At 41.0% G+C, this 26,698-nt stretch overlaps 1 protein-coding gene across 2 annotated transcripts in view; it reads left to right on the top strand.

Annotated features, from left to right (window-relative positions):
* Positions 1 to 213: 213 nt before the first annotated feature.
* The window catches only part of SUCLG2 (succinate-CoA ligase GDP-forming subunit beta), a 278,639-nt gene continuing 252,154 nt past the window's right edge, over positions 214 to 26,698 (top strand). Inside the window, exon 1 of one of the 2 annotated variants that reach the window (XM_073901523.1) lies at positions 214 to 367. In XM_073901523.1, the coding sequence (XP_073757624.1) occupies positions 284 to 367 (84 nt within the window). In that variant the 5' untranslated portion in view covers positions 214 to 283. The remainder of the gene's footprint in view (positions 368 to 26,698) is intronic. The other variant, XM_025885033.2, reaches the window with a different exon arrangement.

The following is a 26,698-nucleotide window of genomic DNA, read 5'->3' as shown; positions in this document are numbered from 1 at the left end:
TGCCTAATCTGTAGTGCCTGCCACAGGGAAGGCGCACCCCCAGCGTGCTTTTAATCAATTCTTACTATCCCTAAGAAATCCCAGAGCCGCAAGAGGAATGTAGAGCCAGGGAACCCACTTCTGCCTGTCTTTCAGTCTGATCACACAGAGGGGCGGGGCCGGACGCAGGGGGCCGGGCGCTGGGGCGCTGCGCGGGGGGAGGGGGGAGGGGGGCCCGGCCTCACCTCCCTCGTGCCTCCCCGCCCGCGCGCACTTGGCTCCCCCGCGCCGTTTCCTGTTTAAGATGGCGTCTCCCGCAGCAGCGCAGGCCCGGAAAGTTCTGCGAGACCTGGTGCTCCGGCCCCCGCTGCTGGCGGCCAGGTCCCAGGTGAGCGTGCCCCGTGGCAAGGAGCCCCGCGGCCCTCCTCGCCGCCGCCGCTTTCCTCCTGGCAGCGAGGGCGCGGCGGCGCGGGCGCTGCACCCCTGGAAGCGGTGCGCGGAGCTGCGCCCGGGCGCACGGGGGACCCCTTCGCCTCCGCTCGGTTGTGGCCCCGGGACGGAGAGGGGCGACGCCTAGCCCTCAGCCGCGGCTGGCGGCGGTTTCCCGGGGCACACGTGGAGAGCGCCGACACCGCACCTGGCGCTGCGTGGCCAGTCAAGAAGTTCCTCGGGCCGGGTTTTGGAGTCCTGCGGTTTTATTATCCGCTTTGTCAGTTCAGCTTTGGAAACGTCTTGACTCCTGAGCGCGTTTGTTAGGCCACGTGATGAACATGCCTAGAAACCTAACCCAGCCTGGCTGGTATTCGTAACTCACCTCCCTGAGGAACTTTGTACAGGGTGACTGCTTTTGCAGACTTCAGGGCGCTTGAGTTGGTGAAATGTGTTGTGTGTGTGTGTGTGTGGGGGGGGTGTCAAGGAAAAAAGTGGGAAACGCGCTCCCTTCTTTCCAGGAGCAGTCAGTCCCATCACAAACACGTCATAGCATTGACCCTGTCCACTTTCTTCTCCTTTATGGAGAATAGAAACCTAAGGAGGCCCGGGTGCATGCTGAATAGCTGTTAGAGCTTGGCTTCCAGGAGATTCTACCTTCTGCAGAATGACAAGAGTCGAAGTAGTCAGAAGCCCTTTGGGGAGTTTTGAGTTGGTGATGACTCTTGGAGAAATCGCTCAACTGCTCAATTTTTGATTCTCCGTAAATAACCTCTTTCCCCTTTTAAAGAAAGGGCAGTGTGGGTCTCAGCCACACAGAGCAATGTGCTTGTTCATTTTCCCATTTTTAATTTATGAGAGGCAAATTATCACTCATGCAAATTTAACCAGGATATGCATAGTATAGTTTTTATAAAAAATGAAAAGATAGCTGCTAATGATTTTTTGAGTTACTCTAAGCTTTGGCTAATTATAACACATGCAAGGTTTTTCTTTCCCCCCCTTCTCTTTTCATTTCCTGACTTCTCATTTCTCTGTTTTTGTTAATGTAAATTTAAAAGGTGCTAACACCTATTACTGTAATATCCTTAATAGGCACTTGACAGTATGGTGTGATAGCACAAGGAATGGCAGTTTTGTCTAATTAAAATCACTAATAACTATTGTAATAGAGTAAGGAGAATACCTCCAGGTGATCAAGTCCTATTCATTATTTAAGTGTTACAAAAAACAAGAACTGTGGTGCTGTGAGTGTAGACTTGAATTGATGAGAAACATGGGGCCCAGGGCAGTGAAAACTAAAGTAAAGCAAGTAATTGTGCAGAGAAACCTAAGTGTTTAGCTGATGTGTGATTGGGTTTCCTGCCTAACCAAGAAATGAGAGCCTGAACACAACACTGTAGAGAATCTGGTTGGGGACAGATAGCCTTGGTTTGCTAAGAAGACTAGGTGAAAGGATCCATTACCTCACTCCATCTAATAGCCTTGATTTTTGTAGATGATGTGTTATCCGGTAAACACAAGGTTTCAAAGGTGAGAATTTTTTTAAGTTGGGGAGAGCAGATGGTGTCCAAGACACTATCTTGCAAGCTTGACATTAACAAACATCTAGTCCAACCAGCTCATTTCACAGGTGGAAAAATCGAGGCCTAGAGAAGTTCAGTGACTTGTTCAAGGTTATAAAGAGAGTTTGTGGCAGAGCCGATTCCAGAATAGTTTAAGTTTCTATTACACCAGGCTGTTACTTGATGAGTGTAGACTTCCTCATGAAAATGTATTATGTCAGGATTTAGGTTAGTCTGCATACCAAGTAGGAACTATACCCAAGTCCTGGAACTACTGACACACTTTTATTATTTCTTTATAAACATCTTAGAATTGACAGTAATAGGTGAGCATTGCATTGCTCATGACTTGTGAGAAACTCTTCAAATTCTTGGATACTTTTTAGTATCTACTCCATCTGAGTCTCCTTTGATGTTGTGCCTAACTATTCCCTTAACCGTGGCAAACATTACAATTGAACATGACCCCCCTTTTCCCACCAAACCTAAAAATCCTCACTAAGTGTCTCAGAAATCTTTGCCATTCCTGACTCAGACCTACTTTGTACTGGACCCTGGGCAAAGCTATTGGGTGTATAGAGATAGAAGGCCCCGTTTCTGCTTAGAGAAGTAACTTTAACCATTCACAAAGGTACCCCTAGAATGATACTTTACCCCCCAATAGTTAAATTTAACATTTGAGACCTATTCCCGAGGTTTAATGTCTTTGACATTTTTTATTTCCTCTGCTCTTGGCTTCAGTGTTTTGACTTATGATTGATGTTATAGTTTAAGAAGGCCGCCTTTATCCACTTCTTATTTTACATATATTTTTTATTCAGCCCATGTAGAGGACAGGACTCTTCTAGGTCCTGATATTTGGGGTTAGTGAACAAAGCAGGCAGAGAACATGATCACATACTTTATTTTCATGGGGGTGGGGAAGGGCTAGACTGTTCGTATGTAAATAATATGGCTTCAGTCAAGGACAGAAGCTATGAAGGGAATAAAACAGGATCATGGGAAGAAGAATGACTAGCCAAGAAGGTGAGTGTAGATTAGATGGTCAAGGCAAACCCAATTTGATAAAGTGGGGTTTTTAGTTTAGTTTTGGCCTAATTTTTTTTTATTGCAATGTAACGCATGTACTAAAAATGTACATATTATAAGTGGACAGCTTGATGAGTTCTCACAAATTGAACATGCCCAGGTCACCAGATCCAGAGCAAAAAAACTCATCATTTAGCAGTAACCCAGAGGGCTCCTTGGTGCTCCTACCTGTTGCTACCTCCACCCTGGAAAGGGTAACCAGTCCCCTGACTTAGACCACCATTCCGTGGTCTTGTTCCTTTTTGTACTTTATGTAAATGGGATTGTACAGTGTGGACTCACATTCTCAACATTATGAGATCCTGGAGGTGACTTTTTGACTTTTGAGCTGAGACCTGAGGAACGAAGAGTAGCCAGCCAAGTGAAACTCTGGGGAATAGCGTATTGGGCAGAGAAAACAGCAAGTGCAAAGACTCTGAGGTGGGAGTGAGCTCAGTGTGTCCAAGTAGTTAAAGAGGGGAAAGTGGTGGTACTAATAGTAGTCTGAGGTAGGCAGGGGCCAGATCGTGTGGGGGTTTGCAGCATCTGATAAGGAGCTTATAAGAGCCCAGAGTGGTTAAGTGACTTGCCCAAAATTATTTAGCTTGTAAAAAATAGTTGGGTCTGAACCCCAGTCCTGGTTGCTGAAGACAAGGCATTTAATCACTGTACTGTATACTTATTATAGACCTAGGCTGGCTTTGAAACTTTTATTAGAGAGAATGTTCTGTGAACTCAGCAACCCAGTAAAGATCTAACCATTGTTAGGGCTCTTTTCACAGATAAAGGCCATGTTGCCATGTCCAAATAGTCAGCTAGGAGAAGAGGGTGCTGCATTACATGGCATATAGCAAGGCACGGCCACAGTGGGCACAGAAATTGTGACACAGAGCCCATTGCATGGGTCATGTCTGAGGGGAAATCTTGGTCGAGGGCACAGAGTTTAAATAGCTAACGATAATTCTAAACATGGTATTGGTCCCTTTTTGTCCATTTTCCCACTTATTATGGCAGGGTGAAGTTCATAGAGCTGCTCTGTTGTAAGAGAAGTATAGACACCGTGGGAAACACTGCCTTTCAGGTCCACATACTGTTGGAGGAATATGGTTAGACCCCTACTGTTGTAGACTTCAAAATGGATGGCTCCAGCTTACTTTTCTCCTCTCTCAGGTAGTAGGAGGAGAAAGATGGATGCGTGGCTTTTAGAAGTGAAGGCCTAAAGGTTCTGTGCAAGTCCTTATCAGCCAAATGAGGCTGTGGAGGCTGCTTTGGAAGTTGTGACTCACCTGTATGTGCCTTTTTGCCTAAAAGAATAAGTATCTTTTTTTTTTTTTTTTAAGATGAAGTACATCTGCAATTTCTGCTGTTGGAAAAGGAAATCTATCTCAGATAATTTAGAAGCTCAACTATTGACCTTCTGTGTGGGGAAGACCTTTAAGTGTCCCAAAGTGGTTTTATTTACTGTAAATGAAACTTATCCTTTACAGCGGGGGATGGAGTGTCCAGACCCAGAGTAGTGAGAATTTGGCTGCGCCCATATCCTAGCCCAGTTCTGTAGGCACAATGCCCAGAAAGTCCCTGAAATAGTATCTTGTATTTTGGGGAGGAAGAGAAATTATGTAAGTAACCTCAGATCATTTGTCCTTCAATTCTCTTTACTACTCAGTGTGGAATTGTCACTTTATCGCTTTCTGTTACTCGATGGAAATGTTTTGCCTGAAGAGCTTGAGAGACTTGTACACGTTTGAGCAAATGGTAAAATCAATATACTAATGAAATTATGGGAAATAATACTCAGGTGGGTCTGATGAAGAAGATGGAAGTGGGAAGGGCATTCCAGGTGGGGTGGGCTGCGTGGAAAGGCAGAGGGCAGAGAGAAGATGGGGAGAGTAGCGGGTACAGAGAATGGAGAGGCAGCTAGGTGAGTAACAGAAAGGGAGGGCTGATGGTGATCTTTTAGGCAAATGAGGAAGGAGGATGGGCTGTAGAAAGCCTTGAACTCAACATGTATAGAACTCCATAACCAAAAAACCAAGCAAATACTGTTCATTTAGTTCATTTTCTGAGCACTTAGTCTGTGCCCAGTGCTATTTGGTGTAAGCTCCCTGAAAGTGGAAACTATGTTGACTTAGTTGTTTCCTGTAAATCCATTGCTTAAGAGAATGCTGGGCATATGGATGCACCTCATTAATGAATGCGCAATGTATGACAGTGAATGCAGAAAGGAGATACAGGGGCTGCCCTCAGGGGGCTCATAGTTTGGTGGCAAAATTGGCATGTAAACCAGTAATTATATGAGGTGGTATAGCTGCAGTAGAGCTGTGTTGTTGGTCTTCTAAGGCACTGCTTGGTCCTGCATTGGGGCACCTGCTGTGCTGTGCCCTGCCTCTGAGACACCACTCCCTCTGATCTCAGGCTGTGTGCCCTTCCTTTATTCACCTCTCTGACTCAATGTTAGATCTTCAGACTGGCCTTTTTCTAATTATTTTATCTGATTCTCCCTCTCCCCGGGGATTATTCTCTGCCCCTTTCTTGCTTTATTTAGCAGTTTACAACAGTTTAACTGGTGGTTTACTCTGTGTTGTTTGTGTATTTATTTGTGGTCTGTCTTCTTCCCTCTCCTACAAATATAAGATTGTAAGCTCTGTGAGGCCAAAGATTTTCTTACACACCACTGTTTCCCCAGCTGGCCCGACTAGGTATTCAGTAAGCTTTTATGGTCTCGGTGAGTTGGTGGGGTACGCAGAGAAGAGCCAGAGGCAGGTAAAGTAACAATTGAAGTTGAGCAACGATGTAGAAAAATTGAGTCAAGAGAGGAAGGAAGGGGCTGTAGAAAGTCTACTTGTGAAAGGGCTTTCATAATAGGACTGGTCATTCCACATGTGCCAGAGACCCGTGCAGAGTGATCTCTACACATCATTTCTTTAAGCCTGCGTGCAGGGGTCACAGAGTCACCTGCTTAAAATCATGGTACCCGGGAGTCACCTGCCTCATGCTGACAAGACACTTAGGCTGTTAAAACATTAAACTGTATTGCTAAAGGATCCTGTTTGGGCTGAACCATCTGGTTGCACTGATTGCTTACATTTCCCCGTCTCTTTGCCCTGAGTGGCAGGCACCTTTGGTCCTTTGGGCTTGTGCCGACTCAGGCGTACTAACCAGTGCTGCACAGTTGTCCTTTCCAGGCTCTTAACTGACTCTCTCCTCCCCTGGCTTCAGAGTCTCGGAAACAGATTAACAGAGGAGAAAAGGGAATGAGTTCTGCATTCAAATAGAGCTAAGTTGAAATCCTGGGTCTGCCAGGTTCTTGCTTTGCAAATTATTGAACTTGGCTGATCCTCTATTTATTGTTCTTTGAAAAGGGCTAATTCTCATAGATGGTTCCAAAGAAAACGTTTGACCTTATAATGATACAGTTGGCTTATAATGATTAATTCTCTTGCAGTGAATTAGAAGCTAAATTTACTTTCTTTTTTTTTTTAGGCTTTATTAAGCTAGAAACATTTTCCTTTCTCAGATCTGATAAACATGTATTGTTTGCTGCCATCTCAGGGTTAGACACTAGCTTGGTGTTTCCATATGTTTTATTTCACTTAATCCTTGCAACAACCACGTGAGATGGAGATGATTTTTTCCATTTACATTTGGGTAAGTTGAGGCTCAGAGAATCCAAGGCCTGCATCCTGGGCCCCATTTGTTCATATTGCACAGATGACATGAAGCAAAAATCTGTAGAAGCCCAAGGTAGCAGTGGGGAAGGTCACATGGGGAGCTCAGTTGCACCGTCCTGGATGTGGGTCATTCCAGAAATGTTTGCACATCTTGGTGTTGACTTAGTAGCAATGGCCTCTGGACTTCATGTGTGTCAAAGATTTGAGGTGGGAGGACACTTAGAGAATAGACCATAGTCAAAATATGTACCAAAGGGCGACTAGCACATGCCCTTTGCTGTCTACCCAAGTGCAAAGCACTGCCTGGAGGGTTTCAGGAATGCTGGAGAAGCTGTGAAGTTGCATTGCCTTTGCAGAGTGGGCTTTGAGGAATGCTAATGGAGGATGAACTGGTGTTCTGAGTTCAGACTTTGATCAGTGTGCCGATGTCATGGCTAGCTTTTACCTCTTTTTAGAAATGGTTCCAAAAGAATAGCACTTCAGCACCAGTCATGAAGGCATACCTTTCTAATGTTTAACTCTTAAAATTTATTTTTATTTTAAAATTGGAGTGATTAGATGTAATGTATAAATTGGTCCTGGAGACATGGCAAAGCATTAGGAGTAGGTCTGTGTAAGTGTGGGACTTGTGAGTCGGGTGGGATGTGGGTCTGGAATCTCTCTTTTCCCACCACTTTCCACTTCTCCATGTGCTTGATCCATTTCCATTTTGGGGCTGTCTGAGTCCCAGGGTTGTGACTCGTGGGCACTGAGGAATTTCAGGAGGGATTTTGAGCTGTCTTGTGGATTTTGAGGTGGGGGAGCAGTGAGAAATTAGGCGGGAGACATAAACAGGGGCAGGTACCATTCTGCTGATCCTGGTGAGTGTGGTAGTGGAGTTAAGGTTTGTTCTTGAGGGCAATGGGGAGTCATCAAAGAGTTAGATAGTGAGGCGATAGGGGCACTTTTATGCTTTAGGGTACCCTTTCTGCATATAGGATAAAGAGGGTTTGAGGAATCCAGGCATGGAGATCATTTGGGGGACTGTTGAACTGATTCAGTGCCAGTTGTAATTATGTCAGGACAATATGCATAAATCAGGACTGGGATCAGACTGCCTGGGTCTAAGTCTTACCTTTAACACTGATTATTTTTGTGATCTGTAACAATTATAAATGTTTTAAAGATTTTATTTATTTGAGAGAGAGAGTGTGCACGAGTGCAAGCAGAGGGAGGGGTGGAGGGAGAGAGAGAGAATCTCAAGCAGGTTCTGCACTGAGCGTGGAGTCTGATGTGGGGCTTGATCCCACGACCCCGAAATCATGACTTAAGCCCAAATCAGGAGTTGGATGCTTAACCAGCTGCACCACCCAGGCGCCCCAACAATTACATATTTTATTATAAGGCTAACTTTTTCTCATTTCAGTATCTCTGAAAACTAAACTTTTTTGCACACTTGTGATTGATAGGTTTCTTTTTTCCCCCCTCCAATGGTATATAAAATGGAAGAAGATGGGGGCTTGGACCAAAATTAGGGTGACTGCATAATTTATTGTTTATTGCCAAATCGGGATACCTTGAGAGTGAATGTGAGCACTCTGAGTAATTACACTAGGGCAACAGGGGTATAACAGAAACCAAGACTGCCTCTGGAAAACCGTAACTGAATTGCACTGAATGTTGGTAATGGGGATAGCAGAGAAAGATTGGCATTATTAAGGCAATAGACTGGACAGGAGCCACAGTTTCCATGCTGGGTCCCCATTGCTGGCTTCTCCTTATCCTGTGCTAAAGCAAAACGGTGATAAAATCCTGTTTACCATCCCTGAGTGGAGAGGGTGTGAGGAACCACTCTAGTTAAAAAATATCTCTGCTTATCTTTGCTCCTAGAACCATGTACTTTGTCCCTATGCCCAAGTGTTCCCTGGACACCTTGTTATGGCCTCAGGAAAGGAACATGGAAATAAAAGAAGAGAAATAGAAAGCCCCGTAAATCTGCCTGCCTTACCAAGCACAGGTTTCTAAACCTGAGCACAGTGACAGTGATGCACTTTCCAAGCCCCAAGCCCCAGGCCTTTTCTGATGTTTATGACATCCTCGCCCCTGTTGGAATGGTGCAGTCTGGCTTAGTTATTCCCTTCTGTGCTCTCAGTCTTGTGTGGGTGGTGCTGTTCTTTGGTTGAAAGAAACCTGCTTGGATATATCTCAAGGAAAATAAGTTTATTGAAAGGGACATGTGCTAGAACTCAAGGCTAGTCTTCTTTGGTGTTGGCTCATCTGTGCCTTTTCTGTCACTTATCGTGGTTACATCTCTTTATAACTTCTACCTGCACATGATTTTTTAGAATTTTATTTAAATTCAATTAATTAACATATAATGTATTATTAGTTTCAGAGATAGAGTTCAGTGATTTATCAGTTTTGTGTAACACCCAGTGCTCATTACATCACGTGCCCTCCTTAATGCCCATCACCCAGTTACCCAGTCCCCCCACTCACCTCCCCTCCAGCAACCCTCTGATTGTTTCCTGTAGTTAAGAGTCTCTTATGGTTTGTCTCCCTCTCTGATTTTGTCTTATTTTATTTTTCCCTCCCTTCCCCTGTGATCCTCTGTTTTGTTTCTTAAATTCCACATGAGAGAAATCATATAATTGTCTTTCTCTGGTTGACTTATTTCACTTAGCATGATACCCTTAAGTTCCATCCAGGTTGTTGCAAATGGTAAGATTTCTCTTTTTTGATGACTGTATAATATTCCATCACACACACACACACACACACACCCCACATCTTCTTTATCCATTCATCTGTTGATGGATATTTGGGCTCTTTCTATATTTTGGCTGTTTTGGACATTGCTGCTATAAACACTGGGGTACCTGTACGTGATTTTGATTATCCATTCCCATGCCTACTATAGCCCCCGTCCCCAAAACATCATCCAGCTTCTGTCTCCCATAATGTTATACTTCTAATAAGAAAATCTTATTTGTCTAGCTCATCCTTTTGTATTCAGGTTTAAATCACTGGCCGGCTGAAAGATTGACTGTTTTGTATAAGGTGTCTTCCTCTATCCTACAGCACATGGCTGAGGTGGGGAGGTCTTAGGAATAGCACCATGGCTCCCCCAGGTAGCAGAGCTCAGGGTGCAGTGTCGGTGGGGTGGCCTGATCTCCATTTAGAGCATCATGATATTTTCCATCCTTCATGAACTGCTGCTAACCCATCTTGTTTTCTCCAAGATCACATGTTCATGGTTGCTTTTTTCCTTTTTCACATTTCCAACTTTCTAAAGGTTTTCTTACTCTTCACCTTTTTGATCTGTGTTGGACTAATTTACCAGACTTGAAGGTGATGGCAGTGGGCCTTGTTTTAGACTGTTTTCTTGTGATTAAAATGAAACGCATTTCTTATGAACAAACAATGAATCATGGAACAGTACACCAAAACAAATGATGTAATATATGGTGATTAACATAACAATAAAAAATTTTTAAAAAAATGAAACGCATTTCTCAGGAAGGAATTATTAAATGAGAAAATGGGGTGTCATGAGAAGTCAGCTCATTTATCCAAATAGCCAAACCGGTATTTCTAAGATACATGTAGACAGTGGCCCAGAACACTTCCTCAGCTTTGCTTGAAACAATATTCTGAGTTGAAGTAACTCAGCTTCTCTTTGTTTACCTCCACTTTATGCTCCCCAAAGAGGATTTGTTTGGGTCTTTTTGCCACTACTCAGTAATGAGCTCCTTATTGGGCAGGGCTTCCTTTAAGCCACCTGCAGAGGCTGCTGGTTCCCACATCAGTCCATGGCGCAGTAAGCTGGGACTCGGGGCAGGGTTCATTTCATTCAAACCCATGGTCTTGTGAAAATTATTTATGGATTTTATTTGTAAGACACACTGTTCTCCCCTCACATTTCAACATCTCTGAATTCCAGATATGTTTTATACTTGTGTCATAGATTGATTGGCAGGTTTTTCCCAATGGTACATGAAAGTGGTACAAAAAAGTTGTTGGTTGTAAAATTGATGAAATTACCCTGTACCTGAGTTTCCTTATCTGCAAAATGGGGAGAGTTACAGTACTCACCTCCCAGAGTTGCACTGAGCATTAACTGAGCTCATGCACACCATCTTAGCACTGTGCCTTGAATTATCAGTAAATATTAGTGATTGGTTTTAGGATTATTATTGCAAACTAGAATCAGAAAGGCTTTATTTTCATAGATCTTTTCCCTGCCTTCCCTCTAAATCCCCTCAGTGCCTCACTTTGCAAGGATCAGCAATGGAAGCCCAGAATAGAGAATCAGAAGAGTCAAGGTAGGTAATGACATTAAAGGAGAGAAAGAGGCTCCTTGTGGTGCCTTTTGTGTGCTCAGGAATAGAAGGAATAAAATGAAATCTCTTGGGAAAAGGACTTTCTTGCCCTCAGCACTGATTGGGAGATTTTTAGCCTTATTAGAAAATATTAGTTTTTGCCAGATCAATGGGGATCTCTTCACATTTGTATAAGGAAACTCTGATATTTTTTGCTTGTTGCCCCCATCTTCTAATCCTGCTCTCCTAATTGCTGTCAAGATGCTGTAGTTAACAACTGCCTGGACTTTGAAGGACTTATTTGGGCTAAATTACCTTTGAAAAGGAGAGGAAAACCACATTTAATATGCACTCTCATTCCAACCTTAGGGCTTACATAGACCTTAAATAAGTAATATAAAGAAAGCTGAAAGTTATTAATTATTTTTGATTAAGGGGATAAACTATTAATGGCGAGTATTTCTTTGTTACAATTCAGAACTCTTTTTAAAGGGATGTATCATTAAACCTGAAAAGCAACAATACAGGGAAAAGAAGAATAAATTTTTCAGTTGTTAACTTTTTTATAATTAGCATGAAAAAATAAATGTGCTATTTGGCTAATTAGGAAAACTAGATAAATTTTGAGATAGTAAGTTATAAACCGATTATCCTCACTAATATAAAAATGATGAAGAAGGGTTGAATGACTAAGTGTTGGGCTCCTTTGAAATGGAGGCAGAAGTCTTATGATTGGTCCTTTGGGGAGGCTGAGCCTAAGGGTGTAGATTCTGACACCAATTCAGATGGGTTTTCTAACACCACCAAGTGATTCTCCCATGCCAGTTGGGTGTCCTATAATTCAGCACCATTCTGACACTGTTTACCAGAGATAACATCAGATTCCACATGTTAAGGACTCAGTCCTAAAACTTCAACCTCCCCCTGCCAATCTCAAGTCTAAATTGTCACCTGTGCTTCTGACCAACCATAGATTGGAGGTTCCCTTGGTCCTCTCCACCTCAGGTTCAATCAGTTTGCTAGAGCAGCTCATAGAACTTAGAGTACTTACTTACTAGATTACTACTGGTTTATTATAATAAAGGATATAACTCAAGAACAGCCAGGTGGAAGAGATGCCTAAGGTGAGGTATATGAGTAGAGTTGAAAAGCTTCCATGCTCTCTGAGTGCACCACTCTCCCCAAAACTCCATGTGTTCACAAACTCCAAAGCTCTCAGAATCCCATAGGTCAGGGATTTTTATGGAGGCCTCATACATAGGTATGATTGATTAAATCTTTGACCACTGGTGATTGAACTCAATCTCCAGACCCTCACGCCTCCCCTAAGAGGGATGGGACTGAAAGCTCCAACCCTCTGATCACTTGCTTGGTTCCCCTAGCAACCAGCCCCCATCCTTAGGTGGGGTCCAAAAGTCACCTTGTGCACATAACAAGAAGATAACTTTATCACTTTCATCAGTTAGGAATTTCCAGGAGTTTTAGGAGCTCCATACTAGGACCATGGATAAAGTCCAAATACGCATTTCTTATTACAAATCACAATATCACAGGTACTTTTAGGATTGAAATATCAGATCCAAAACTCCTAGCAGGGCATATTGTGAATGTAATGGATGCTTTCTTTTTTGTCCAATAAAAGTTTATGGTGAGGCTTTTATGAGTGGTATAAAATTGATTTTATTACTATATTTTATATAAAATATAATTTTAATGTGGGGGAAAACTTAGAGAGTTAAGCTTCAGATAGAGATGAGAGAAAATTATTGTTTCCTTTTCCATCAAAGGGCCACAAGTGAGTATGACATTTCATTTATCTTAATATTTGCAGTATATCAGTAATGTTATGTATACAGTAATCCATGAGTTACAGTATTTCTTTCTTGGAGATATTTTGTTCTCTGCTACAGGATGAATCTATTTCCCCCCAACATACTTCAAAGCGTTTTTTAATAGGTCAGAAAAGAATCCCTTTACTGGAACTTTGATGTTTTAAATAAGCAACATTGTTGTAATTTAAGTAAAATTAATTATGAATGCAAAGCAGTGTTTTCGTGATTGAATTTGGGATGTTAAGGGAAGTAGCAAAAGAACTGCACTTTTGATTCAAAATTTGACCCTGCAAATGCCTTTTATGTTTCTGAAACCTTGTTTTTGCTTCCCAAGTTTCTAAAGGTCCTAAAATATATATATATTTAAAATTTTTATTACTTACTTTTTTATTGTGGTAAAATATACATAGCATAAAATCGTCATTTTAACCATTTTTAAGTGTACCTCTTTGTGGCATTAAGTACGTTCACATTAAGTACAATGTTGTGTAGCCATCACCACCATCCATCTCCAAGGACTTTTTCATCTTCCCTAACTGGAATTTGGTACCCATTACACACTAGCTCCCCATTTCCCTCTTTACCAACCCCCTGCAAACTACCATTCTGCTTTCTGTGTCTGTGAATGTCACCACTCTGGGGACCTAAGGTAAGAGAAATCATACTGTATTTGTCCTTTGTGACTGGCTTGTTCCATTTAGCATAATGCCCTTAAATCTCATCCATGTGATAGCAAGTGCCAGAATTTCCTTCCTTTTTTTTTTAAATGATTTTATTTATTTATTTGACAGAGAGAAACACAGCGAGAGAGGGAACACAAGCAAGGGGACTGAGAGAGGGAGAAGCAGGCTTCCCGCGGAGCAGGGAGCCCGATGCGGGGCTCGATCCCAGGACCCTGGGACCATGACTTGAGCCGAAGGCAGACGCTTAATGACTGAGCCACCCAGGCGCCCCTGAGAATTTCCTTTCTTTTTAAGGCTGGATTATATTCAGTTTTATGTATAAACATAATATGTTTATACATGCGTGTAACATTTTGTTGATCCATTCATTCGTCAGTGGACACTTAGGTTGCTTTCAGTTTCTGGCTATTGTGAATAATGCTGCTATGAGCATGAGCGTACAATGAATATATATTTTATGTTAACGTTCTCCTAAGTAGAAATGTTGTCTGGTGTATAGTTTGAGCTATATTTCCTGTTTCCCATGTCTGATTAAAATATTTAAGAAATACCTTTACTGTTGATATTCTATTAGATATTCATATTCTTTTTTTTTTTTTAAAGATTTTATTTATTTATTCATGAGAGACAGAGAGAGAGAGGCAGAGGGAGAAGCAGGCTCCCAAGGAGCAGGGAGCCCGATGCGGGACTCGATCCCATGGCCCTGGGACCATGACCTGAGCCGAAGGCAGACGCTTAACCATCTGAGCCACCCAGGCGCCCAGATATTCATATTCTTTTATTCTTCCAGTGAGTATTTGTTAAATGCACAATAGGCACACTTATTAGGCCTTGGAGATGGTGGGTTGGTAGGAAGCTTGGGCTTATGAGGTTGTTGCTGCCTTTAAGGCATGTATATAGTCTAGTGTGGTGGAGACCACTGAGAAGGGCAGTTATAGGGAGAGGTGCGTGGCGCTCTCGAGGGCTTTGCAGGGCTCTCTGGGATGCAGCTGTAGCATTCCTCTGGAACTCATCTACACCGGGGCTGTTGATAGTGTCTGGATAACTTGTGGTTGAGCGCATGTAGGAATAGACTCCGGATGTTTCTCAAGCACATCTCATGGATGAGCCTGGTGTTGTGCTCTTGAAGAGGATGGTCTCATTGAGTTCCTACAGTGACCCTGGGAGATAGGCATTCTCATTGCCATCACAAAGCCCATTTTAAAAAGCGAACTGGTTCAGAGACTTTACAAAGAGCTGTTGTCACAACTGTTATGCCACACAACTCCTTGGGTTGCCACTCACATTGGTCTGTTCAGTTGTGCCTGTCATGGGTTGAGTGGTGTCCCTTCCAAAAACAAATTTCTACCTTCACGGCCTAACCCGTAGTTCCTCAGAAGGTGATCTTATTTCGAGATAGGATCTTTACAGAGATTATCAAGTTAACTGAGGTTACTGTGGTGGGTCCCAATCCAGCAAGACTGGTGTCCTTATAAAAAGGGGGCAATTTAGACTCAGAAATGCTGGTAGAGAGAACACCCATCTGAACATGAAGAAAGATCATGGTGATGCTCCTACGAGCCATGGAACACCAAAGAAGGCCAGCAAACCACCAGAAGCCAAGGGAGAAGCATGGAACAGATTCTTCCTGACAGCCTCAGAGGGAACCAACCCTGATGATGCCTTGTTTTCAGAACTTTGAGACAATGGATTTCTTTTACGCTCCACTGTCTTTGGTGCTTTGTTCTGGTAGCCGTAGGAAATGAACTTAATAATGCCTTTTGGTGTTGTGTGGTATGCAAGTTTCTTGACTCAACTTGAGCTTTTCTACCTGGACCCTTTTGGCATCTCTGAGCTTTCCTAGAGATGCACATCTTTTATAGCTGCTTGGAAAGCCGGCTCATGGACCATGAATACAAGTTTTCTTGCTTTATGCTTCATATACTTGTTTTTGAACCAAACATTGTTTCCTGCTACATTATTCACCAGTGCTGGCTTGAGAAGCTCTGACCATTTCTGAAAGTGAGATCAATTTAAAGCAAGAAGAGTTGCAGTTGAGAGAAGAATATTCCAAGGAATGGGGTGCAAACTCTGATACCACTTCCTAAATAGGAATTCTAGAAATATTTTGAACAGCAGCAAGAAATTGAAATAAATGCAGAGCCTTACTTCAGATGTGTCAATTCTGGTATTTTTTGTGTAGCTTAAGTGGAAAACAAACCTTATTATTTTTTTGATCTCACCCAGCTCTTAACCATTCTCTATGCAGACAGCTCATCCAAGGTTAAACAAAAAACCTGCATTTTAAAACTTAGGTACAGGCCTTTTAAAAACAGTTACATAACTTAATCCAGCTGATTTTGTAATCAGAAGCATAACACCAAACACTGTTTTTCTTCAGTACTACAAAGTTGAAATTTAAGAATAATCAGCATGCAATCAAAAGCTGATTATGAGTGAACAATAATGAACATAAAAGTGAAATCAATTCTGAGGGTTATAATGAAAGAAAAAAAGGAGCAATAGCAGTAGTTGAAAAAGGAAAGTAATAAAAAGAGGTTTGCTAATAGGCAAATAGTGGATGAAAATCAGTCAGTGGCAATGTTCCACGGAATTCTCAGACTTTGGGGGAAGAATAGGAGAAACAAAGACTATAAGAGAGTAAAAATGTGTATACTTTATAGACTTACTGCCATAGATGAAGGCATCTAGGAAAAGTCATCATGAGTTTTAGGAATGAATCACGTCTGGTTCTAGATGCTGGCAGGTGGCATGGAGAGAACGGCTTCAGCTGTATCTGATTCTAGCCCACTGATCAACTGTGTGGCTTCAGGTAAGATACTCAGCTTCTCTGAGACTCAGTTTCTTCATTAAACAGTTTAACATTTATTGTACATTGGTTATGTACCAGGAATTATGCCACGTGTAAGGTGCGTACACAACATGGCTACTAAAGCAATGCGTCCCTGAGTGCAGAGAGCATACCATTGGCTCTGTGCAAGACTAGGTGATACAGGGAGGTAGCATCGGATACCAGTGAATCACAGAGTGAGGAAGTTATTCTTCTAAAATGTCTTTGAAACCTTCAGATTTCGTCAAGGAGAATTTTCGGTCCTGTGCCAGTGTGCTTTTAAGATCTTAAGCTCAGGACTTTTTACCTGGACTAGCCAGAGCTGAATCCCTTTTATTTTTAGACTGTACTGATACTACCTTCTACTTAGGCAAACAACATAGGTAGTCGTTTAAAATAAAGTTTCTTAATAAGCTAAAGCCAACCACATAAAGAAGTTGGTAATAGTATTGTTTGGTGGATATAGCAGGAATTGTGTGTAAGCAGTTGCCATTTGGAAATCTTTGAACCAGAGTCACCTTTAAATTTCTCTCAGTTTGTGTTCCCTGGTAGCAGATAGTGAGAAAAGGATTCATGTGGAAGTAATTTTTGGGAGGAGGTATTTCCAGGAAATCTGGAAGGGGATCAGGGACGTTGAAACAGTAGGAGAAGAAGGGTAAGAAGGGTGTGTTATTCAGCTGAGACTCGAGGAGGGCAAGTTTGCTTTTATTTGACAGGGCAAACTGGGAGATGGTGTATGTACGTTACACACTGGGGTTGTCCCCAGTACGGGCAAGGGAGGTGGGGTATGCATACATCCTCACCCCTCCCATCAGGATATAAATTCCCAGGCACTTGTGGTTTTTCATGCTCAAGGGGAAGTTGGCATCAGCACCCCATGACAAAGGGCCATGGGGGCTGGCTGCTGGGGTTGGGGGCCCACAGGGACTGTGTAGAGGGATCTGAGGTCATGTGGGGGGAGCCCCAGTAGTACCTGCTGCTGCAGGTCTGTCCCAAGTGACATGTAAGCCACTTGTTAGCCTTGTGCATTGGACATTTAGTTTAATCCTCCAGGTCTTGGTTTCCTCATCTAGGTTAGAATAGCAGTAGGAAAACTTAATTCTTCTGATGAAATTCTAGAATGTGAGAATGGTTAGGCATCTTTGACATTATCTCTTGCACAAGAAAGCAACTTTATTGCAGAGAAATTAAATGTGGAAGACCATTTGTGCTGCCTGGGTCATAGCAGGAATTTGAACCCTGGTCTTCTGACTCCTATTCCAGGGCATTTACACCTTCTAGTTCAGGTGATGTAAATGTATTTCGGTCTTCGGGTATATTTTGTTTTCAATGTAAACTCTGTGGTTTGTGTCTGTACATGGCCTCGCTTGGTTTTTAAGCTTTTCTGAATTAAGGACCATTTGAAATTCTGCAAAGAGATATTGAACATTTGGTTTAATGTTCCCATGGACTTTGGCCTAATAAATCCTGGCTGAGCTTTTCTGTCTATCTGCATTAAAAAGATATTTCTCTCAAAACCTGGTATTTTGGTGAAATGAGTTTATATATTTTTTTGTTCAGAGGCTTTCTTCTTAGGTCTGAAGTGTAATGGACCACAGGAACCTGGAGAGCTTACGAATTGGTGATAGTCTCTAACATTTATAGCATGTTGATCAAATAAAAGTTGCTGAAATGGATTCAGGTGGTTGATGATAATAGATATGTTTTTCTCAGCTTCCTATGTGTGGTTCTTTTAGGAAAAAAATAAATATGCTGAAGTTTCCTTTGACAGTTTAAAGAATCCCACGTATAGGTTGTACTTCTACTTTAACAGTGGTTTATAGAATCTTAGGAGGAACTTTGGAAAGGATTCAGTCCTAACGCAGAAGGCAGGACCATTTTGTATGGGCAGTGAAAACTTGTTTATGATCACTGGGACAGAAATCTATGGGTTTTCATTTACGCTAGATTATGGCTGTTACATGGAATCAAATTGGTGTTTTCAAGACTGTTTGCATTCGCCTTTAGTAACAAATACTGTAACAAAGACTGCAAAGCAGTATATATGGTTTGGTGGGTGAGAACACAAGCCGGGGGCTGTGAGATGGGAGAAATAGGGAGAGGTTGATAAAAGGGTATAAACTTCAAGTTTTAAACATGAATAAGGTCTGAGGGTCTAATTATAACATGGTGATTATAGTTGATAACGAATGTATTGTATAATTGAAATTTGCTAGGAGGTAGAATTTAAATGTTATCACTAAAAAAAAAAAAGGTATATATGAGAAGAGATGGAGATTGATGTGATAATTCACTTGTCAGGGGGGTGGGGGCAGTCCTACAATGTATATATATATCAGATCATTACATTGTATCCTCTAAATGAAAAAAAAATCTTAGTTTTGTCATATCTCAATAAAGCTAGGGAAAAAATAAAAATTAAGTAATAGAAGGGCAAACAAAACAAAACAAAACATAATAAAAAATACAGGTGCAGGCACCTGGGTTCTAATCCTGACCCTGACCTTACTAGCTCTGTGTTTTTAGGGAATTTAAGCTCTCAAGACTTTATTTTCCACCTGTTTCAATAGAGGAACCACAATGGGGTGGGGGCAGGGAGCAGTGTGAAGACTTAACAGAGATAAAGACTGCTGGGCATAGAGTGAGCACTCAGGAAATGGTGGTGATGGTAGTGGTATTGGAGTGCTAGTTGTTTTGTTAGGAATGATAATACATTTTGTCTTTTTGTTTAATGAATTTAACATTTTCTTAATAGATCATTTTACATATGGGTGTGCTGTGAGGTTGGATTATATAACATGCTTTCCTCAAATCGCAAGCTGAATAACTTACGATAAATACCATGTACATACAGGTTTGGCAAGGAAGAATCATTCTGATGGTATTCTCTCTGGATCATCAAAAGTGTGTCATAGAGAGTAAACTAGGTACCATTTTGTATACAAACAACCTTCAGGTTTCCTTTTCACCCTCCTGTGGACCTCATTCTCTTTTTACCTCCTGTGCATGGACTCAGCATGCAAACATAAACTCCCGTGTTTGTACTGCACTGAAGTATGAGGTCCCCTCAAACATTATACTTGGATGTCCGTGTGCTTTTGCACGTTATGTTTCCTCTGCTGGAAATGAGCTTTTCCTGACATCACTCTTTGTTATCTTCAAGATTTAGCCCAAATGGTACTTCTTATAACGCTTTCTGTGTTTTCTACTATTACCGCTTCCCTACCCCCTCCAGCGGCTGAGTCTCTTCAATCTTTGTTATCGCTAGCATCTAGCATATGAAAGTTCTGTAGAATGAGTATGTCCAGTTGCTATTTAACAGATGTTTACAGTTAATCAAAGGTAAGGAGTTGTAGCTTTTGATGGATAATCATTAACTTCAAATTATCCAGGAGGGGGGCACCTGGGTGGCACATTCGGTTATGCATCCCACTCTTGTTTTCAGCTCAGGTGATGATCTCAGGGTCTTGGGATCGAGCCCTGTGTCGGGCTCCATGCTCAGTGGGGAGTCAGTGGGGAGTCCTCTTGAGACTCCCTCTCCCTCTGCCCCTCCCACTCATGTTCTCTCTCTCTCTCAAATAAATAAATCTTAAAAAAAAATTATCCAGGAGGAACTTAGGCTACCTGGATGGCATTATCAGAACTTGAAAAGTTGAGAGAATAATTCTTTTTCTCATTTAATAAAAAAATGCCCATGAATAACATAAAAATTTGATTGAGAAAAAAATCAGATATTGCTTGCAGACATTTTCCTCCAGCCTCCCTCTGCCCCCACCATGTGAAAATCAGTTACTTCATCCTTTTACTTGAGGAGCCCTTTAATAAGTGTGATTTGGAATAGATTGTAATGGAGAAGTTAAGTGTTGATGGTTTAATATCTGGTCTTCATTTTCAGGCTGGGGAACTTCGTGCCATACCTCTAGTTGGCACATCTTTTCTATATTATTTACAGCCTTTAGCATGCTTTTCAGTTAGCATTTAGTATACTAAACGGCAACCTTGCAGATAAACATGGTCATAGTTGGAAAAGGTTTTGGTTCTAATGTGAGATCCGCTTCATAGAGAACAGACTATTTGAATCCTTTTTTGGTTCTTGTTGTTGTCCTAATCCTAATGTCGTGTTTCGTTTTCAGAGTTTACTTGGTGCCTCCTGATGTTTCCATTTATTTTGTGGTATGAAATGAAAGAACAAATGACTCAGTGAGATAAACTGAGGGGGTAGTAGAGCCAAAACCTGGTCTTTTTAAAAATATTTCATTTGTTTGGGTGTAAAAACTATTTTAGAGAGAAACCCTTTTGATTTAAAAAAATGTTTCTTATTTTGTCATTATCTGGATATTTTATGCCTCTTTGCCCACCAAGTCTGGCTTTTCCTGTCACTGATCTAAATTTTTACTAACTCTCTCAAAATAGGATGGCTTCTAGCTTGACAGGTAGCAGTTGGCTTTATACCAGAACTTCAGTTCTGGTGAGAGTTTGAGAACATTTTTTTAAAACTATTTTGACGACTAAAGTAATATTTTGAAGGCATGAAATTGCGGACATACGATGATTGATAGAAAAGAATAGTCTTGGATAAAGCCTATGCATATTAAATATTTTGGATGTGTGGTCTAAACAGGTAATATTATGCCATTTCTAATTTTATATCTGAATAAGAAAATTTGTCTTGCACTTACTATAAAAAACTTTGAAACTACAGGAATATATTAAAAGACCATAAAGATATTCTGCAGTCACCTGTGCCCTACAGAACACCACCGTAAATAATAATGTAGACCTTTTCATTATTTGGCACACATGTGTATTACGTATATGTATGTATTTTCTTTTAAACAAAATTAGAATCATACTACTTACGTAATTTTGTTTACTTCATTCCCACTTGACATCAAATCAGGAATACTAAACTATGCATTAAAATTTTTCCAGGTATTATTTCTGATGCCAAACACTTTGTAGAAAAAGGAAGCTGCACTCAAATAGATGTCCTAATTTATTTTGTCATTTGCTTCTTACTGGGCATTTACATGATTTCTTTTTTTTTTCTTAATTTTTTTATTGTTACATTAATCACCATACGTTACATCATTCGTTTTTGATGTAGTGTTCCATGATTCATTGTTTGTGCATAACACCCAGTGCTCCACACAGAATGCGCCCTCCTTAATACGCATCACCAGGCTAACCCATACCCCCACCCTCCTCCCCTCTAGAACCCTCAGTTTGTTTTTCAGAGTCCATCGTCTCTCATGGTTTGTATCCCCCTCCGACTTACTCCCCTTCATTCTTCCCCTCCTATCTTCTTCTTCTTTTTTTTTTCTTAACATATAATGCATTATTTGTTTCAGAAGTACAGATCTGTGATTCAACAGTCTTGCACAGTTCATAGCGCTCACCATAGCACATACCCTACCCACTGTCTATCACCCAGCCACCGTATCCCTCCCACCCCCCACCACTCCAGCAACACTCAGTTTGTTTCCTGAGATTAAGAATTCCTCATATCAGTGAGGTCATATGATACATGTCTTTCTCTGATTGACTTATTTCACTCAGCATAACACCCTCCAGTTCCATCCACATTGTTGCAAATGGCAAGATCTCATCCTTTTTGATGGCTGCATAATATTCCATTGTGTATATATACCACAACTTCTTTATCCATTCATCTGTCGATGGGCATCTTGGCTCTTTCCACAGTTTGGCTGTTGTGGACATTGCTGCTATAAACATTAGGGGGCACGTACCCCTTCGGATCCCTACATTTGTATCTTTGTGGTAAATACCCAGTAGTGCAATTGCTGGATCGTAGGGTAGCTCTATTTTCAACTGTTTGAGGAACCTCCAAACTGTTTTCCAGAGGGGTTGCACCAGCTTGCATTCCCACCAACAGTGTAGGAGGGTTCCCCTTTCTCCGCATCCCCGCCAACATCTGTCGTTTCCTGACTTGTTAATTTTAGCCATTCTGACGGGTGTGAGGTGGTATCTCATTGGTTTGGACTTGGATTTCCCTGATGCCGAGCGATGTTGAGCAGTTTTTCATGTGTCTGTTGGCCATTTGGATGTCTTCTTTGGAAAAATGTCTGTTCATGTCTTCTGCCCATTTCTTGATTGGATCATTTGTTCTTTGGGTGTTGAGTTTGATGAGTTCTTTATAGATTGTGGATACTAGCCCTTTATCTGATATGTCATTTGCAAATATTTTCTCCCATTCTGTCGGTTGTCTTTTGGTTTTGTGGACTGTTTCTTTTGCTGTGCAAAAGCTTTTGATCTTGATGAAATCCCAATAGTTTATTTTTGTCCTTGCTTCCCTTGCCTTTGGTGATGTTTCTAGGAAGAAGTTGTTGTGGCTGAGGTCAAAGAGGTTGTTACCTGTGTTCTCCTTTAGGATTTTGATGGACTCCTGTCTCAAGTTTAGGTCTTTCAACCATTTGGAGTCTGTTTTTGTGTGTGGTGTAAGGAAATGGTCCAGTTTCATTCTTCTGCATGTGGCTGTCCAATTGTCCCAACACCATTTGTTGAAGAGACTGTCTTTTTGCCATTGGACATTCTTTCCTGCTTTGTCAAAGATGAGTTGACCCTAGAGTTGAGGGTCCATTTCTGGGCTCTCTATTCTGTTCCATTGATCTATGTGTCTGTTTTTGTGCCAGTACCATACTGTCTTGATGATGACAGCTTTGTAATAGAGCTGGAAGTCCGGAATTGTGATGCCACCAGATTTGCTTTTCTTTTTCAAGATTCCTCTGGCTATTCGGGGTCTCTTCTGTTTCCATACAAATTTTAGGATTATTTGTTCCATTTCTTTGAAAAAAGTGGATGGTATTTTGATGGGGATTGCATTAAATGTGTAGATTGCTCTAGGTAGCATTGACATCTTCACAATATTTGTTCTTCCAATCCATGAGCATGGAACGTTTTTCCATTTCTTTGTGTCTTCCTCCATTTCGTTCATGAGTATTTTATAGTTTTCTGAGTACAGATCCTTTGCCTCTTTAGTTAAATTTATTCCTAGGTATCTTACGGTTTTGAATGCAATTGTAAATGGGATCGACTCCTTAATTTGTCTCTCTTCTGTCTTGTTGGTGTATAGGAATGCCAGTGATTTCTGTGCATTGATTTTATATCCTGCTACTTTACTAAATTCCTGTATGAGTTCTAGCAGTTTTGGGGTGGAGTCTTTTGGCTTTTCCACATAAAGTATCATATCATCTGCAAAGAGTGAGAGTTTGACTTCCTCTTTGCCGATTTGGATGCCTTTGATTTCTTTTTGTTGTCTGATTGCTGTGGCTAGGACTTCTAATACTATGTTGAATAGCAGTGGTGGTAGTGGACATCCCTGCCGCATTCCTGACCTTAAGGGAAAAGCTCTCAGCTTTTCCCCATTGAGAATGATATTCGCTGTAGGTTTTTCATAGATGGCTTTTATGATATTGAGGTATGTACCCTCTATCCCTCTAGTCTGAAGAGTTTTAATCAAGAAAGGATGCTGTACTTTGTCAAATGCTTTTTCTGCATCTATTGAGAGGATCATATGATTCTTGTTCTTTCTTTTGTCAATGTATTGTATCACGTTGATTGATGTTGCGGATGTTGAACTAACCTTGCAGCCCAGGGATAAATCCCATTGCTAATAGTGAATAATCCTTTTAATGTACTGTTGGATCCTATTGGCTAGTATTTGGTGAGAATTTTTGCATCCATGTTCATCAAGGCTGTTGGTCTGTAATTCTCCTTTTTGATGGGGTCCTTTTCTGGTTTTGGGATCAAGGTAATGCTGGCCTCATAATTGAGTTTGGAAGTTTTCCTTCCATTTCTATTTTTTGGAACAGTTTCAGGAGAATAGGTATTAATTTTTCTTTAAATGTCTGAAAGAATTCCCCTGGGAAGCCATCTGGCCCTGGGCTTTTGTTTGTTGGGAGATTTTTGATGACTGCTTCAATTTCCTTAGTGGTTATAGGTCTGTTCAGGTTTTGTGTTTCTTCCTGGTTCAATTTTGGTAGTTGATACATCTCTAGGAATGTATCCATTTCTTCCAGGTTATCTAATTTGCTGGCATAGAGTTGCTCATAATATGTTCTTATACTTGTTTGTATTTCTTTGGTGTTGGTTGTGATCTCTCCTCTTTCATTCATGATTTTGTTGATTTGGGTCATTTCTCTTTTCTTTTTGATAATTCTGGCCAGGGGTTTATCAATCTTGTTAATTCTTTCAAAGAACCAGCTCCAAGTTTCATTGATCTGTTCTACTGTTCTTTTGTTTCCTTTTCATTGATTTCTGCTCTGATGTTTATTATTTCTCTTCTCCTCTTGGGTTTAGGCTTTATTTGCTGTTCTTTCTCCAGCTCCTTTAGGTGTAGGGTTAGGTTGTGTATTTGAGACCTTTCTTGTTTCTTGAGAAAGGCTTGTATTGCTATATACTTTCCTCTCTGGACTGCCTTTGCTGTATCCCAAAGATTTTGAACAGTTGTGTTTTCATTGGTTTCCATGAATTTTTTAATTCTTTTTTAATTTCCTGGTTGACCCATTCATTCTTTAGTAGGATGCTCTTTAGCCTCCATGTATTTGAGTTCTTTCCGACTTTCTTCTTGTGATTGAGTTCTAGTTTCAAAGCATTGTGGTCTGAAAATATGCAGGGAATAATCCCAATCTTTTGGTACCAGTTGAGACCTGATTTGTGACCTAGGATATGATCAATTCTGGAGAATGTTCCATGGGCACTAGAGAAGAATGTGTATTCCATTGCTTTGGGATGGAATGTTCTGAATATGTCTGTGAAATCCATTTGGTCCAGTGTGTCATTTAAAGTCCTTATTTCCTTGTTGATCTTTTGCTTAGATGATCTGTCCATTTCAGTCAGGGGGGTGTTAAAGTCCCCCACTATTATTGTATGGTTGTCAATGTGTTTCTTTGCTTTTGTTATTAACTGCCTTATAAAATTGGCTGCTCCCATGTTAGGGGCATAGATATTTACAATTGTTAGATCTTCTTGTTGGATAGACACTTTAAGTAGGATATAGTGTCCTTCTTCATCTCCTATTACAGTCTTTGGTTTAAAATCTAATTTGTCTGATATAAGGAATGCCACCCCAGCTTTCTTTTGGTGTCCATTAGTATGGTAAATGGTTTTCCACCCCTTCACTTTCAATGTGGGGGTGTCTTTGGGTCTAAAATGAGTCTCTTGCAGACAGCATATTGATGGGTCTTGTTTTTAATCCAATCTGATAGTCTGTGTCTTTTGATTGGGCATTTAGCCCATTTACATTCAGGGTAACTATTGAAAGATATGAATTTAGTGCCATTGTATTGCCTGTAAGGTGACTGTTACTGTCTGTTGTCTGTGTTCCTTTCTGATCTATGCTGCTTTTAGGCTCTCTCTTTGCTTAGAGGATCCCTTTCAATATTTCTTGGAGGGCTGGTTTCGTGTTTGCAAATTCCTTTATTTTTTGTTTGTCCTGGAAGCTTTTTATCTCTCCTTCAATTTTCAGTGATAGCCTAGATGGATATAGTATTCTTGGCTGCATATTTTTTCGTTTACTGCTCTGAAGATCTCATGCCAGTCCTTTCTGGCCTGCCAGGTCTCTGTGGATAGATCTGTTGCCAATCTAATATATCTACCGTTGTAGGTTACATATCTCTTCTCCCGAGATGCTTTCAAGATTTTCTCTTTGTCTCTGAGACTCGTAAGTTTTACTATTAGATGTCAGGATGTTGACGTATTTTTAGTGATTTTGAGAGGGTTTCTCTGTGCCTCCTGGATTTTGATGCCTGTTTCTTTCCTCACATTAGGGAAGTTCTCTGCTATAATTTGCTCCAATATACCTTCTGCCCCTCTCTCTCTTTCTTCTTCTTCTGGGATCCCAATTATTCTAATGTTGTTTCATCTTATGATATCGCTTATCTCTCGAATTCTGCCCTCGTGATCCTGTAGTTGTTTCTATCTCTTTTTCTCAGCCTCTTTATTTCCATCATTTGGTCTTCTATATTGCTGATTCTCTCTTCTGCCTCATTTATCCAAGCAGTTAGTTCCCCATTTTTGATTGCAGCTCATTAATAGCCTTTTTGATTTCGACTTGGTTAGATTTTAGTTCTTTTATTTCTCCAGAAAGGGTTTCTCTAATAACTTCCTCGCTTTTTTCAAGCCCAGCTAGTATATTTAAAGTCATGATTCTGAACTCTATGTCCGACATCGTACTAATATTCATATTGAGTAGGTCCCTGGCTCACTGTACTACCTCTTGTTCTTTTTTTGAGGTGATTTTTTTTGTCTTGTCATTTTGTCCAGAGCAGAATAGATGAATGAGAGAACAAAATGCTAACAGGTTAACAAAGTCCCCAGAA

The sequence above is a fragment of the Callorhinus ursinus genome, unplaced genomic scaffold (genome assembly GCF_003265705.2).
Source record: "Callorhinus ursinus isolate GAN/ISIS: 27379988/994484 unplaced genomic scaffold, GSC_fseal_2.0 scaffold15, whole genome shotgun sequence".
NCBI lineage: Eukaryota > Metazoa > Chordata > Mammalia > Carnivora > Otariidae > Callorhinus > Callorhinus ursinus.
Note: the sequence above shows the minus strand (reverse complement) of the source record. Positions and strands in the feature narration are given on the sequence as shown.